General features: G+C 39.2%; 1 protein-coding gene across 6 annotated transcripts in view; it reads left to right on the top strand.

Moving 5' to 3' along the window:
* Positions 1–236: 236 nt before the first annotated feature.
* LOC149297782 (transcription factor 12-like) overlaps positions 237–14,375 on the top strand; it is a 96,953-nt gene continuing 82,814 nt past the window's right edge. For 5 of the 6 annotated variants that reach the window (XM_089488316.1, XM_089488315.1, XM_089488311.1 and 2 more), the window contains exons 1-2: positions 237–308; positions 980–1,052. In XM_089488316.1, coding sequence (XP_089344442.1) covers positions 237–308; positions 980–1,052 — 145 coding nt within the window. Of the gene's footprint in view, positions 351–979; positions 1,053–14,375 lie in introns of all 6 variants that reach the window. The other variant, XM_089488318.1, reaches the window with a different exon arrangement.

Here is a 14,375-nt window from a genome sequence, read left to right as displayed (position 1 = left end):
AACAGTCACTTGTGCTCCCCATTTCCTCCATATGAGACGGGGCTGGTGACTGAAACTTCCCAGGCAGTTGTTACTTTTTAAGAGCTGTGCTTTATCCCTTTCCCTGCGCCCTCCCACCCTCTATCATAGAGTCAGATGGGCTGATCATGGTGGCAGTGTAGTGCAGGGGGGGGTTGTGATGCAGATGGTAAGTGTGCTTTCTGCTGTGTCCTAGGAGCTGATCAGAGTGGTTGACGATGAATCCTCAGCAGCGGATGGCCGCTATAGGAACAGACAAGGAGTTGAGTGACCTGCTGGATTTCAGTGCGGTACGATATCCTTCGGGCTCTTCTTATGACTTCTTACACACGGTAAAGAGAGCACGCCAAGCAGGCAGCCTGAGGACTGGACACCTTCACTTTGATGTCATGTCTAGACTCCCAACTTGTAATCACTTTAAAGACTGCGGGGGTCAATTGGTTTACAAGTTGTAGACGTCTCATTGACCCCAAAAGCGCCAATCCAATTAAATTCGGTTTAAACCCGATTACGTCCCCTTATTTTACCTGATTTTTTTTTTAGAAGTGTAGTAGTCAAATTGGTGACGGATTAGCCGTCAAGGCACAAGACGTATTTAGACAAATGGTTTAATCCTTGCATGCTGCCCTATATAAACTCTGTTTTGATTCTACCTGTTTATAACCCATATGTTTGTCATGTGAAAATTGAAGTCTGTTTTTGGTGTCTTTTGCATATTCGTTAAGCGTCTCTATGGAGAGATGAAACGTGTAGTATCTGTATTGTTGAGATGATAAGCTTTGCCATGAAATTTTTTTTACCGTAACCGGAATCCTTTTATTTCGGTAAATAAATAATATAGTTAATTCAATTCTGTATAAATCAATTTGCACTAACAGAGGGGGTTTGTTAAATAAGTTGGACGCTGCTGTGTATCGAGATGTATAGTCTACCTAAAACAAAATCCTTTTCCTCTTTCCAGATGTTTTCCCCACCTGTTAATAGTGGGAAAACCAGACCGACGACACTAGGAAGCAGCCAATTCAGTGGATCTGGTAAGGACGCTCTTCACATTATACAATTAAGCTCACTTCTGAACTATAACATTTTGTTAATGGTATTAAGAAGTTTATGGTCTATCACAGTTAGCCCGGCCCTTTTTTTTTGTCATTTCTATTTTTGTTTTTAACACAAAAATGACATAATATCTATAGCTTGTCGCTCTCTCTCTCTCTCTCTCTATATATATATATATATATATATATATATATATATATATATATATATATGCTGCTATTCTGAAAGTGACACTATAGCAACAGCGGTAACATCTGCAGTGGGCTGGCACACTTAAATAGCATATCCCAAGCCTGGTCTGAATGTCTCACATGGGGTGTGCGTAACCCATGGTTTTGCCTGCTTTTAATCCTATTTTTTCAGTTGCAGTTCCATTTGTTGTGAGGGTCTCTGGCACGATTAAAGTGTATTAGAAAAAATAATTAGTAATCTGAAAGTCTTTTGTGTGTCTGTTTCTTTATTTTTTAAACCCACATCTGTTAGCTGGAAGCCATTTCATTCCTCTGCGGGACGACATAAAGATACAGGTTTTTTTCACCCCTGAATGTGCTGGAATGAGTATGGATAGCATTTAAATTGGTTCCACATGTTTGGTTGCATGTAACCAGCCGAGCCAGATGTAGCACTGAAGACAGATTGTGTTATGACAGGAGGAAACCTTGTCTGAATGAATTTCAGCATAAACATCTAGATGGGATTTCTTCTGACATTGGTAGTGTGCATCCAAGATCCATGTTTGTTTCTTTAGGTTGAAGCAGGACCGATTTGGGTGCATTGCAGGCCGTTTGATTAATCAAGATACTTTTTAAAAAACTGTTTAATAACTCCTCTTGATTTTGATGTATAATTTGTGTGTCTGTCTTATTCTTGCTGTTGCGTAAAGATAAACCAATATTTTGTATTTGAATTCTTTTTGCTGTTCCATTCTTGGATACTTGCTTTCTTTCTTGTGTCCTCTGAAGCTGTGCACTAAACAATATGCACGCTATGATCTAATACACTGTTTTAATACACTATAAACCATGTGTTACTTTAATCAGGATGCGGTTTAGATCTTATATGCAAGCAGCATTATTTTTGTAGAGCTTTAAATGAAATCACCTTATTATTTTTTGGTTTGCATCATTTCATACTTTCTTAAAATAATCATTAATCACTTAATAATTATAGTAGATCAAATGTTTAATTTTATATGTGTATGTGTGGGTATGAATATTCATTTTAAGTGTTTGTATACACAAACACACACACTTCAAATAAATATTAAAAACACATATATACACATAAACACGCACACACACATACATTTAATATTATAGATATATATATATATATATATATATATATTGGCGAGCATTAACTCCACACTTGGAATTATTTCTTGTTTTGCATTTTAGAACATGTTCTGTGTAATTATTGTCAAGAAGTGCACTGATGTGTGCATTGCGTGTAGTGTAACCTAAATGACATACTAGGGGCATTTTTTTTTCTCAGAGCTAATTTGACAATAACATGATTGTCAATCATTTTCTTAGGTGTTTCCTTATTAAAATTCATGTAAGAATTCACACCTTCCAAAGCCATTTATTCTCACGATGTTTAAAATGTACTGCGGGAGGGAAGTGGCGTTACAATATGAGGATCTTTTTTCCCAAACACTAATCTCAGAGCCCAGTTTCTTGGGCTTGCGTTTTTTTAGCATTTATGACCATCTTAAATTAAAGTCAATTTATTTTTTTTAAAATGAAAGGTCCTGGGTCCTTAGAATCTGTTTCGTATGTGGATTGAGAATGTTTCTGGACATTTATTGATTTTGGGTGGCTGTGTAATTCTGAGTCTTTATTGAGCATACTCTCTACAGATGTTGCTACAGAGGTGCTTTCTGTCATTGTAATCATTGGGTTAATATGTGAAATCAGACCCCTAAAATGATGAATTACCCTATTGAAAGATCAGAGAGGCTGATGGAGCATTATTGTAGTGCATTGTATAAAATGTGGAGTGGAGTCATGCTTATTGTATGTTGGGTACGTAGCAGCGTGTGAGCCTTTTTATTATATGGATATGGAAAACTTCTGAATGCTGTTTATTACATCTGTCTGTTGAGGACTAATCAGGCAAATTAGGAATGCTTACGGTGAGCAAGAAAAGTCAGCACGTCCTTAGCCTTTTGTGAAATCAGTGCAGGATTGCTTTTACACAGCACCATCTTCTCATTAGTATCTCTTTTTGGTTTTTTTGACAAGCAGTAAACTCACATTTGTTTAAATGGAACACTGAGAGTGTCAAATCTTCTCAAAATTGTAACTTCAATAGCTTACAGAGAGCAAAGAGATCTTAACCAGTTTCTTTCAAATATTTTACTTAACAGCGCAGTGTTTTTGTGTATGTTTAAAAGGTAACATAATCACTATTGACGTATTCATTTTGTTGTCACTAAGCATGTGCTCGATTGTCCTTTCCTAGTGCATGTTTCCGAATGCTTTCATGTGTTAAGAGTAAAATCCATTGGAAATGTACACCAGCGGCACCGTAAATGATACAGAAGGAAACCTACCGCTGAATGACGAGTCACAAGCACTTATTTGAACGCAATGACATTTTACTTGGTGTAATAATGAGCTGTATGAAATGTAATGTACACCCTTGTTTACGTTTTATGAAAATAAACCTGTATGTTTGAGGATTTTATTTCTTTTTTATTTAGCGCATAATAACTCGAATCGTGACTTCCAATGGTATAAAATGAGATGAGATATAAGGGTAATACCAGCATGACCTTTTTAATATAAGGTTTAGCACAATTCAAAGTCCAGCAAACAAAAGTGAAAATTATAACATGGGCATAATATTATTCATGGCCCCTTTTCCACAAGGTCTATGTGCGGACTTACAGCTTTAGCATGCATTTAGCATATAACTGCTGCAGGTTGATGTGTTTATCGTGTAGTGTATGGTGGCATAGAATCAAATATGATGATTTGGGCAAAATCTGGATTTGTAGAAGTGCGCTGTGGATCGAGAAGTGTTGTGAATGAGGTGGATAGGCTTGTTTTTATTGTAAGTGGATTGGCAGAAATCCAGAGGGTTGGTACTTCTGCTTTACTCTCATTCAGAAGATCAGTGTTGGCATGCATGTCCCACCTGTTGTACCAATCACCCTTCTGAAGTATAGCCCTCTTCGATGGTTAAAAATATATATTGTCACTCAAAGTGCAAAGAAAGTCCATGGCCTCAGGTGGTACCAGAATTGAAATAGTAGACACATAGATAATGTAGAATTGTCAGCAGATAACAACCATCTAGCCTGCCCCCCTTTTCCTGATTACAAACTCAAACCTTAATCAGTCCTCGGTCTTGTCTTAGAGTCAGGATAGCTTTATACCTATCTTATATATGATTTTAAATTATTTCACTGTATTGGGATCTACCACCCTCTCAGTAAAGTAAAACTTCCTTACATTCCATCTAAGCTTGTGTCCCTCTAGTTTTAGACTGAGACTATGACCTCTTGTTCTAACTCTTCTTCCGCCTGTTAAATCCCTGTATTAAAATGTTGCTATCATATCTCTTTTCACTCCTCCACACTATACGTATTGAGGTCCGTTAGTCTTTCCTGATAGTTTTCATCCTGGAAACAGGTATTATCAGTATTAAGTTTCAAGTACTCTGCATTATTCTGATCGTTTCTGCATTCTAAAATGTAACAGTCCCACTTCTGTTAATATAACTTGGCTCTGCTCAATGCATTTTAAAGTGGGGCAGATGTTTGTGATCAGCGGGCAAATCATAATTGCAAACTCAAGTTAAAAATGCACCTTAAGTTAAATACCATTTCGCTTTTAAGACTTTGTTTGTGTGTGTGTGTGTATGTGTGTGTATATATATATGTGTATGCATGTATGTGTGTATATATATATATATATATATATATTTGCTCGATTCGTATTTTACAGCATTTTGTCACACCTGCCTGAAACTTTTGCTTGATTATAAGACGACCCCACAAAATCTGAATATTAATTTAGGGAAAAAAAAGAAAGCCTGAATATAAGACGATCCTATAGGAAAAAAGTTTTACCAGTAAATGTTAATTCATGTAAACTATTTTTTTTTAATAAAAGCCATGATTGAGAAAAATATGTTTCCTTTTATTTGCCAACCTGCCCCCCCCCCTAGTTAAGCACATCTGCCCCCAGGCTTGCCACTCTGCCTTCAGAAATGCCTTTTAACCCTCTGTATGACACTCTGCCTCCAGAAATGCATTATACCCCTATATGCCACTCTGGCATATAGGGGTTAAAAGGCATTTCATGGGACAGGGTGGCATATAAAAGGGGTATAAGGCATTTCTGGAGGCAGAGTGGCGTATCATGGGGCACTCTGCCTCCAAAAAAGCTTTATGCCACCCATACAACACCCCCCAATTTACCTGTGCTTCTGACTCCCTGGTGTCTGGTTGGGGCAGTGAGTGTTCCACCGGAACTTCTATGAGCACCGGTAGGTCATGTGACGCCGGTGCTGCGTCATAGTGGTGGGGGTTGTCTGCGCCCATCGAGCAGATATTTGTTGGCTGTCAACTGCGGGGAATTCTGCTCTCTGGCAGTCAGGGAAGGTATGCGCGATGCGCGTAGACAACCCCCGCTGCTGCCGCCATTTTCACCGGCGCTCGGTGATAGACGACCCGGTGTAAGTGCCGGCAGCAGCTGAGGTTATCGGACAGGAGGATCCAGGTCCCCTGCAGCGCTGCAGGGGATCTGGATCTTAGTCTCATAGTCAGACCTCATTTGAGGTCTGATTAGAAAGATTACCTCGATTATAAGACGAGGGGTATTTTTCAGAACATTTGCTCTGAGAAAAACCTTGTCTTTTTATCAAGCAAATACGGTAATAGTTAAATAGTACTGTTAACTGAGGTGTCATAGTAAAGACACTCATTCACCCAGGTTAGTGATTAAACCCAGATAAGAGCCAACTGACAGTTTATTTTGCCAGTGCGAGAGTCCTTTCTTGAAACTTGGGGAAACGGTCATCTTTTGTAGCTCTCTTAAAGTGGTTGCTTAGTAAAATTCTACAAGTTGATTAAATTTGTTTCCCGGCGTATTTTGTGTTACGAGCCCAAGTGCATCGTTTGGTTTGATTTCCCTTCGAAGTGTTTGAAGAATAAATATCTGAGTTTCAGCGAGCGCGCACTTTCTTCCAGTTATATTGTAAACGGCTCACAGATGTATCTAATATTTTGGGGTTTTGCGTAAGGATCCATTCAGGATTAGACAAAGCCAGAGAGCCATTTATCCTAGTGTATTTATCTGCAAAAATACCAGTACTTTTTTTTTGGGGGGGGGGCAGTATTTACAGAATTTTCATCCTTGTAAGGGAAAATAATAATAATAATAATAATAGTAAAAAACAGTCTAAGACTTTTCTTGTCATTGGCTAAAAATAAGCACGCTACTTGATAGATAAATCTATATATTGGAAGCTAAATCCAGACAGGCTTGGTAGATTTGCACTTGCTAATCAAAATAATCTTGTTCTTTTAAAATATGTAGCCGGTCCTTGTGATCTTTCATAAAAGTTCAAACACCTGCCTCGGGGCAATAGAAATCCGCCCCACAAATCCGCAAACGCTTCTTTGTTTCTTTCAAGGAGCTTGAGGAAATAATTGTGTTTATTGCGGGGGGGGGGGGTAATTGGGTGGAATATGGCCGTTTTCGTGGAAATCTGCGGACTGGTTTCGTTTGATTATTCTCGTACTTCTAATGTTTGATTGGACGTGTAGAGATCTGACATTAACTCTCGTCCAAGGCGTCCCCTTCGATGTAAACGCCGCGTCACGTGTCTCTCTCCGCGATGCCGTCGGCTGCCATGCATGATTTAGTAGAGATTCAGGGGACAGGTTTGCGTCTATTATGTGATTCGGGGTGAGATAATTGGTATTCTCTCTGAATCAATGCTTTGTATTGCTGGATCTGTGAAACAAAGCTGTGTTTGTAAACATAACGTGTAAAAGCATAAAGGGGGCACTTTCTGGTGAAGATGGTAACTGAATACTAAGGGAGAGAGGGGGAAAAAAGGAAACTTTTGTTTGCTAAATAGTTATAATGTGTCCTGGATGTCACTGGATAATTGTCTCATTTGTAGCGCTCTCTTCTGCACAGAGTCCCCGAGTCACGTTCCACAAGACTAATTTCCTCTGAACTGTTTTGTTTGATTTTAAACAAATATGAAATAAACAAATAAGAATTTTTAGAACTCGAGCATGAAGTTTGTCTCGGCAGAGTCTGAGGTGTCTTACTGACACATCTTCATTACTGTTCTCCGCTCAGCCAGACAAACACATCTGTTGTTTTAGTATCACAATACACCCAAAAGTTGCTGTTTATCCAGCAGATAAGGGATGATAAGACACACAAAGGTTTTATGCGCAACTCAAAAACCTTGGCATGGAAACAGCTACTGTTTGAGACTCCGAGTGCATATGGGGCGCAGTTCATCAGGAAAGTATAACCTTCAGTAACGGCCATTAAAAACAGAAATTCTGTGGTTGTGTAGGCAAAGGGGTTAATGTCTTTTTATTTGTTTGGTGCAATTTTGGGATTCACTTGGTATTCCTAGCACGTTTTACAGCTCCACTAATCTCCTGGATCGAGCATATCTTAAGTGCTTTAACATAGGCATGGTTTGGAAGAACACATGCGCAGGGCAGGGGCAAAGGGACTACCGATCGCTGTAACATGGGATATTCTGAGTAATGTGTATTTGGAGCAATGTACTGCTGCTAGGCCCTTTCTCCTTTCAGTCATTTATTTTCAGTGTGTTGATGGCGCTGACAGGGGCAGTAGTGTGCTCGCTACCCAAGGCAGCTGCGAGGGGGGGCACTGTGACTGTTTCCATGCGCTTTCACTCATCTACTCAACAGGTTCGTTTACTGAACCCATGATGTCAGAGGGCAGACACAGAGTACAGTTTTCCACTCAAACGCTGCTCGGGTTTCTTTTTTTTTGCTCCACTCTACTGGAAAGAACGGCACAACTTAGTGGGAATGTGCAGGAGCTGGCGGATGTGTAAAGAGACTCATCTGATATGTAGCTACCGTATTACAAGCAATTGCAGCTCTACACACATCTAGATTTCATGTAACATCATAAAGTTTGAGATTTTACCTTTTAAAATATTGCTTGTTTTTACAAACAAGGTACTCTTTTAAGTTTATAGGTTGTTTGTTGCTAGTTACCCGTAGTGTAAATATATGTGTCCTTTGGTATATCATCATGCAAGCACACTATTGCCGTAAACATCACATTTAGACTTTGTTTTTTTTTTTATCTACTGAACGGTTAAAATTGCTCTATTGGATTGAAAAAAGGCTTTAAGATTAGCCTGATGGCTTCCCAAAAGTGTGTTCTTTGCAGTTCTTATCTGAGAAAGACTTAATGGAAAGTTCAGAGATAACGTCCTTTAAAAAAAATACACAATGCCAATAGACAGTTTAAGAGCAATAAAATATGCTGCGGAGGTGATCAATTCCCGTCTTCTTTCTTACTCATATTGGCCATATAACCGGACTTGCTGTCTTGCTTAGGTTTTTAATGCAGGTTAAAGGCAATGTAGTCATCCAGTCTGCAGTCATACTGTGTGTGTATATATAATATATAGACTCATATATATATATATATTTATTTATTTGTAGATTATACACTGAAAGCTAAACACTGCTTTGTAGTAGTAAGTTTAGAGGATCTGCCTAACAGAACAAATAATCTATATTACATGATGTGTAGTGGAGACAAACTGAAAGGCAGAGACAAGATTAACACGGCAATTGTCATACGTGTGAAGAATGCTTCTCCTCGCACTACTGTGTACTATTGCAAGGAGATGATACTTTGTCGTAGAATTGGATTGCGTGCTCCATAGAGAAGCCCCATTGTTTACCCAATCATACATAGCAAGAGATGGCGACAGAGTTTGGTGAGTGAAAGAGGAGTCTGCGCACAGGTATTTTGTCAGGAACTGTATTCCTTTCCCAATGTTGCTCGTTTTGTTGCTTATAGCGCTTGACAAACCTTAGTATCCCCCCAGCCATAGACTTGGCTCTTACCTCTCTGCTCTGTTTTATATTGATCTCTATGGGAGTACCAGCAACAAATCCAGCTGTGACACATGTGTCTATCTGGCTCCTAACTTCTAAACCATCTAAACGATGGTTAACACCCCTCTACTTATTGTAAGTTGGTATCCTTTTACTTTAAAATTGTACATAACATTCAAAGAACACTATTGATATACAGAATGTTATGTGTGATAGCAAATCAAAAATAAAGCACAGAAAGCTGTCTTAATAATATTACAAGATTTAAAATACTGTTATATTGTCAGTGCTGTAACTAGTGAATATACGTTTAAACAAAGAATGGCGGCATTGGGATTTTTGTTGTTCATGTTACAGCTGACCCCATACCCGTGCGCATTCCCGCTGTATGCCCGTGCGCACATTGACGCACACCGACATAAACCAGCTACAAAAGCGGAAAAGGCAGGCAGTGAATGACTTGATTGGTTTGCACTCGCTTGATTGACAGCAGGAGGCATCCCCCAGGTGACAATTGCAGAAGAATGGAACAGCCATTCCCTAAAAAAACACCAAACTGTCGAGACTGCCGGTCTTAATGCAAATAGTATGATTGGTATACTGTGTTATGTAGATGTTATTGGGTAGTGTATGAATGTGTGTTCTGACACCCCCAGAATCTCGCTTTGTTTACACAAACTCCCCCCAACAGATGGTCACGACTTCCGTGCGATGCCCTGTGCTTTCCGGCTCATGCTCCAGGAAGGGCTTTTGTGCTGGGAACAGTGTTTAGAATTAGGGTTTTTTATGTAATAAATGTGATGCAGTGACGTTCATTCAAGGAAGGTTGTTCTTGAAGTTTTTAAAGAGGAATGAACCCAAAATATGAAGATAATTTGTAGCATCCTGCACTATTATATAATGTCTAATGTAACATACAAATCACAGTCAGCAGAAAAGGAAAGTTTTTGTGTTTTTTCCTTCCTCTTTCTGTCCCTTTTCTTGCCTGCCTGCTCATCTAACGACTAGATATAATCGCTACTTGGCTCCTCATCATCGTATGCTCGTATGAATCATGATTTAGGTGCTGTAGCCATAAAGAGATCCTTTTGGCCTTCGCTCTCTGCAGCACATTGCAAGGTAAACCCTCTTCTGTTTAACCCTTTACGGGTGTAAGAACCTCAGTCTTTTTCTACTGTAGCGTTTAGTCGTCGTGTTTGTTTTCTGTGTTTTATTCCAGCCGTTTTCCCCTTTCCTTGTAATGTCTTTCTGTGAAGTTTAGCAGAATTGAAACAATTTGGCCTTAAACCAGGCGAAGAAGCACAGTAGGAAGCAAATGCGCACCTCCTTCCCTCTCCCTCTCTGGCATAGTATAAGACGGGGATCCTGATAAGTGGATAGGTATATTTCTTGTTACCTGCCGCCTGCATTAGCTCAGTTATGAGTTCACTACGTATGATCGGCTCCTTCTGCCAGTATTTTGGTATTACGGCGCGCGCCCCGGTGTAAGTTGCTGACTGCGTGAAAAAATCTTAAGTCAAAAAAGCAGCTCAGCTTAAACCCTGGTATTTATTGGAGCCCAGAAATAGAAATGTATCGGTAGGTGCGTAATCCTCTCAATGCACAGCTGTATATGTGTATATGAGACACGTGGGGGCGTTCTGTATTCTATGTCCAGCTGTACTGGAGCACGATGGACAAACGCGTTCCACACTAATGGCTCGACGTCTGATTTCCTGATCTAGTTTTTAAAGGGACACTCCGGGTATCATAGGCACTTTAAACGACAGCTGGAGTGAGAAAGTAAAACTTTTAATGAAAGCATATAGGAAATACTGCAATTAAGCCTGCCGTATTTTAATGATAAATGTGTATCCGTGACGATCGGCTTGGTGCTTGTAAAAGCTTGAGTGAGACATGATTACTTTAAACAAAGCAAGAATTCAGGGCATTCCATTCCAAAAACACCTAGCTAAGGCCGGAGGTGCTGCTCAACCCTAAGGTTTGGTCACAACCTGCAAGTATGCACTACGCCAAAAATATACAACCTTAAATGCAGAAAAATACAGGTTCCACAGCGCTGTTAAAGTCAGTAGAACAAAACACATACAATAACACATACAATAACGCATACAATAACAAACTGGTGCAAAGGAGAAGAGGGCCCAGCTCTTGCGAGTTTACAATCTAGTCGGTGGTTGAGGGGAGGTGACTGTTTGGATGGGAACGAGTTGGTCGAGTCAGGATGATCTGTAGAGGTTGTTGGTCAGCCAGATGGCTCTATTAGGATGTTGGCTGAGAGTTTTGGGAAGAAACGTTGTACGCGTCCCTGAACAGGTGGGTTTTCAGAGAGGTTTTGAAAGTTGCGTACGAAGCAGAAATTCTGAGGGGAAAAAAAAAGTGAAATGTTTGCCTGGTCACAACTGTCACTCGTAATTCATAAACGCCCAGAGACGATATGTTCATTGGATTATATGGATACCGATGTATTAGACCTTGACTTAAAATGTAATGTGTTAATGGTTAATAATGATGTGCTTGTAGTCTGAGGTTCTACTACAAACAAACAAGGTTATGTAGCTTCTTGAAATTTGGTACTGTTGAGACTCACTTTTTTCTGGTTTTTTTTTTTTTTTAAGAAAGTTTCAGTCAGCAGATTTGCTCGGAATGTTTGGCGGCGGCTGAAAGCTATGACTCTTTTCTGTCAGTGTGAGTGTTTTTGTGTATTTTAACTATTATGGTATAGAGTGTTAACAACTGTCTACTGAATTCCATTTAATGAGTAAATACTTTGCCTTCCAACAACCTTTAATTCCATTCTAGTTATATGTTGGTAACTAGTTGGGTATCTGAATAATATTTATTTTTTCCACCTCACTAAACAGAATTGGGTTGGATAATGAATGTAGGGAAATGTTATTATGAAAAAAACATGAAAAATAACCAGCAAAATAGTGTTTTTCACTGTTTCTTGACTTGAAGATAGATAGTAATAGACAAAAATATTTCATTTAGATAGCTTAGAATCGTATTTATTTTTATCACCTGGTCTGACTAGCTGACACTCTTGGCTATTTTGTAGCTGAGCCAACTTACTTCGACTAACTTCCCTACAGTTACAACAAAAGAAACATATAAAAAAAAAAAAATATATATATATATATATATATATATAATATATTTTAACAAAATTGCCAACCAAATAAGAATCGCTTAAAAAAAAAAAAAAAAAAAAAGAGCAATGTCTTTGACATTAGCTTAATGTTCCTTCCTTTAACAATAAGACAATTTTTTCGTGAGAAACCCCATGTAGAGCTGGCGCGTCACTCACAAGCTGTGTGTGTTACCCAGCGGGCTACGCTGTCGGTGGCAGAACGTGCTGCTGCGGGGTTCCTAACCCTGCTTTGGGAATTGGCGTGTGTAACTGCGTGCATAGACGTATTCCTGATAGTGCTACCTCTTGGAATTCAGGGGCCGCTTTGTAATTTAAAATGTCTTTTTATTTTTAATTGTTTCTCTGCTTTTCAAAAAAGTGAAGCAGTTGCCCCCTCAATTATATACCAGCTGCCACAACTATACTATTTATTTCACATGTTAAACACTACAGTATGGCTTTTAAATGACATCTGTTTAGCTACCTCCGAGGCGTTTGTGTATTTGAAGGGGAAAAAAAATGTGACTTGAGTAGTGTAAGCGTTATCAGATTTTACATCAGGCGATGGGGCGTCATTAGTTTATTATCATGAATGCATTTATAGCTTTCTCCTGGAAAAAAACACCCAGAAGTCAATCCGCGTGCTGCACGGAAGGCAGAAAAGTCACATGTTTTACATCCCTGTTTGAACTTCAGTAGGTGATCTGTCCTTTATAAATAACTAAATAGTTTATGCACAATGCATTTCTGACCATTTAAATAAAAACTTCCATGTGATATCCCCTATGTTCATTTTCAATATTCTGTTCCAACATACTCCTTAGAGGAACACACAATCCCAGAAAAGATGAATGCCTGTAAATACATGCACCCCCCTGCCTAAACAGCCAATCACTAACAGGGAAGCTCTCCCCTTTGAAGCCAATGTCATCTTCAACTCATTGATAAAAATGGAAAACCAGTTTTGTAGGAATATTTTCTCTCATTAAATGCTGATGTTGCAGTCATAAAGCTGATATATGGTGATAATGAGTTTCTAATAAGGATCTCATAGCCGTTATTAACTGTGCATCACTTATAAGCTTTTGTCCTCTGGCATTCTGCCTTAAGTGACATACGGGTGTAGAAGGCAGAGGTGACGTGTTCCAGGAGACGTGCCCCCCCCCCCCTCTGGAAGCATATGCAACTATATCTAACAATATATACTTTAGTTCTCATTAGATATTACTATTGTATAACTTTGCGTAACGCAAGGCCTCGGTCGATCCTCAATATCCCATTGTCTGTTTATAACACATCTGAAGTATCTTGTTAAAAGCTACAGCCCTCCTCTCACTACCATCTGAATGAATCACACCGAACACGCCGGCAACTGCTTTGTCCGTAGTGAAAAAACACATTGGTATTTATGCCTTTTTTACTACCAAAACATTGCCCGTTACTTTGTGCTCATTATCCGTGGTCGTGCTGCTGGCAGACTAGCAGTGAATGTGAATCGGTCTTCGTACACTTCAGCCATGGTCCGCAAAGCTGACGAGTCTACCTGTAACTTGTGTTATCCGGTGTTCTAGATTACCGAGTTCGTCTTGATGTTATACGCAGTGTATCGACCACTGGAGCTGTATGGATGTAAAGGATGATCGTGTTTATTAGCGCATGTGTTGTTTGGCTTGCATAGCATGGATCTGCTACTCTGTTATCCTTTGTGTAATTTACAAGACTTAAGAACCTTGCAAAGAGAACTCCCCTGTGCCGAGCGCATTTTCTATAATAAGGTAAATGGATATAGTTGAATTACAATTAGATAAACTTTGGGAACCTCCGATGTTTCCTTAAGATGAAAAGGTAAATTTTCTGCTAAATCCAAAAGCCTTCCTTAAATCACATGATCTTTTTGTTTTTGTCAGCTCCAAAATGTGTCTACCGGGGATGTCTCAATTTCGGGCCCAGTCAGTCTTATCATGTCTCATTTCCTTCCTTTTTTTGTATTAAATGACTACACAAGATTTTTTTTTTTCTCTCTAGAATCAGTTTATTTCTCCTTTTTAACCCCAGTACACTGGATAGAGCATG

This window comes from Sceloporus occidentalis, unplaced genomic scaffold (assembly GCF_023333645.1).
Source record: "Sceloporus occidentalis isolate IW3139 unplaced genomic scaffold, rSceOcc1.0.p SCAF_37, whole genome shotgun sequence".
Taxonomy (NCBI): Eukaryota; Metazoa; Chordata; class Lepidosauria; order Squamata; family Phrynosomatidae; genus Sceloporus; species Sceloporus occidentalis.
Note: the sequence above shows the minus strand (reverse complement) of the source record. Positions and strands in the feature narration are given on the sequence as shown.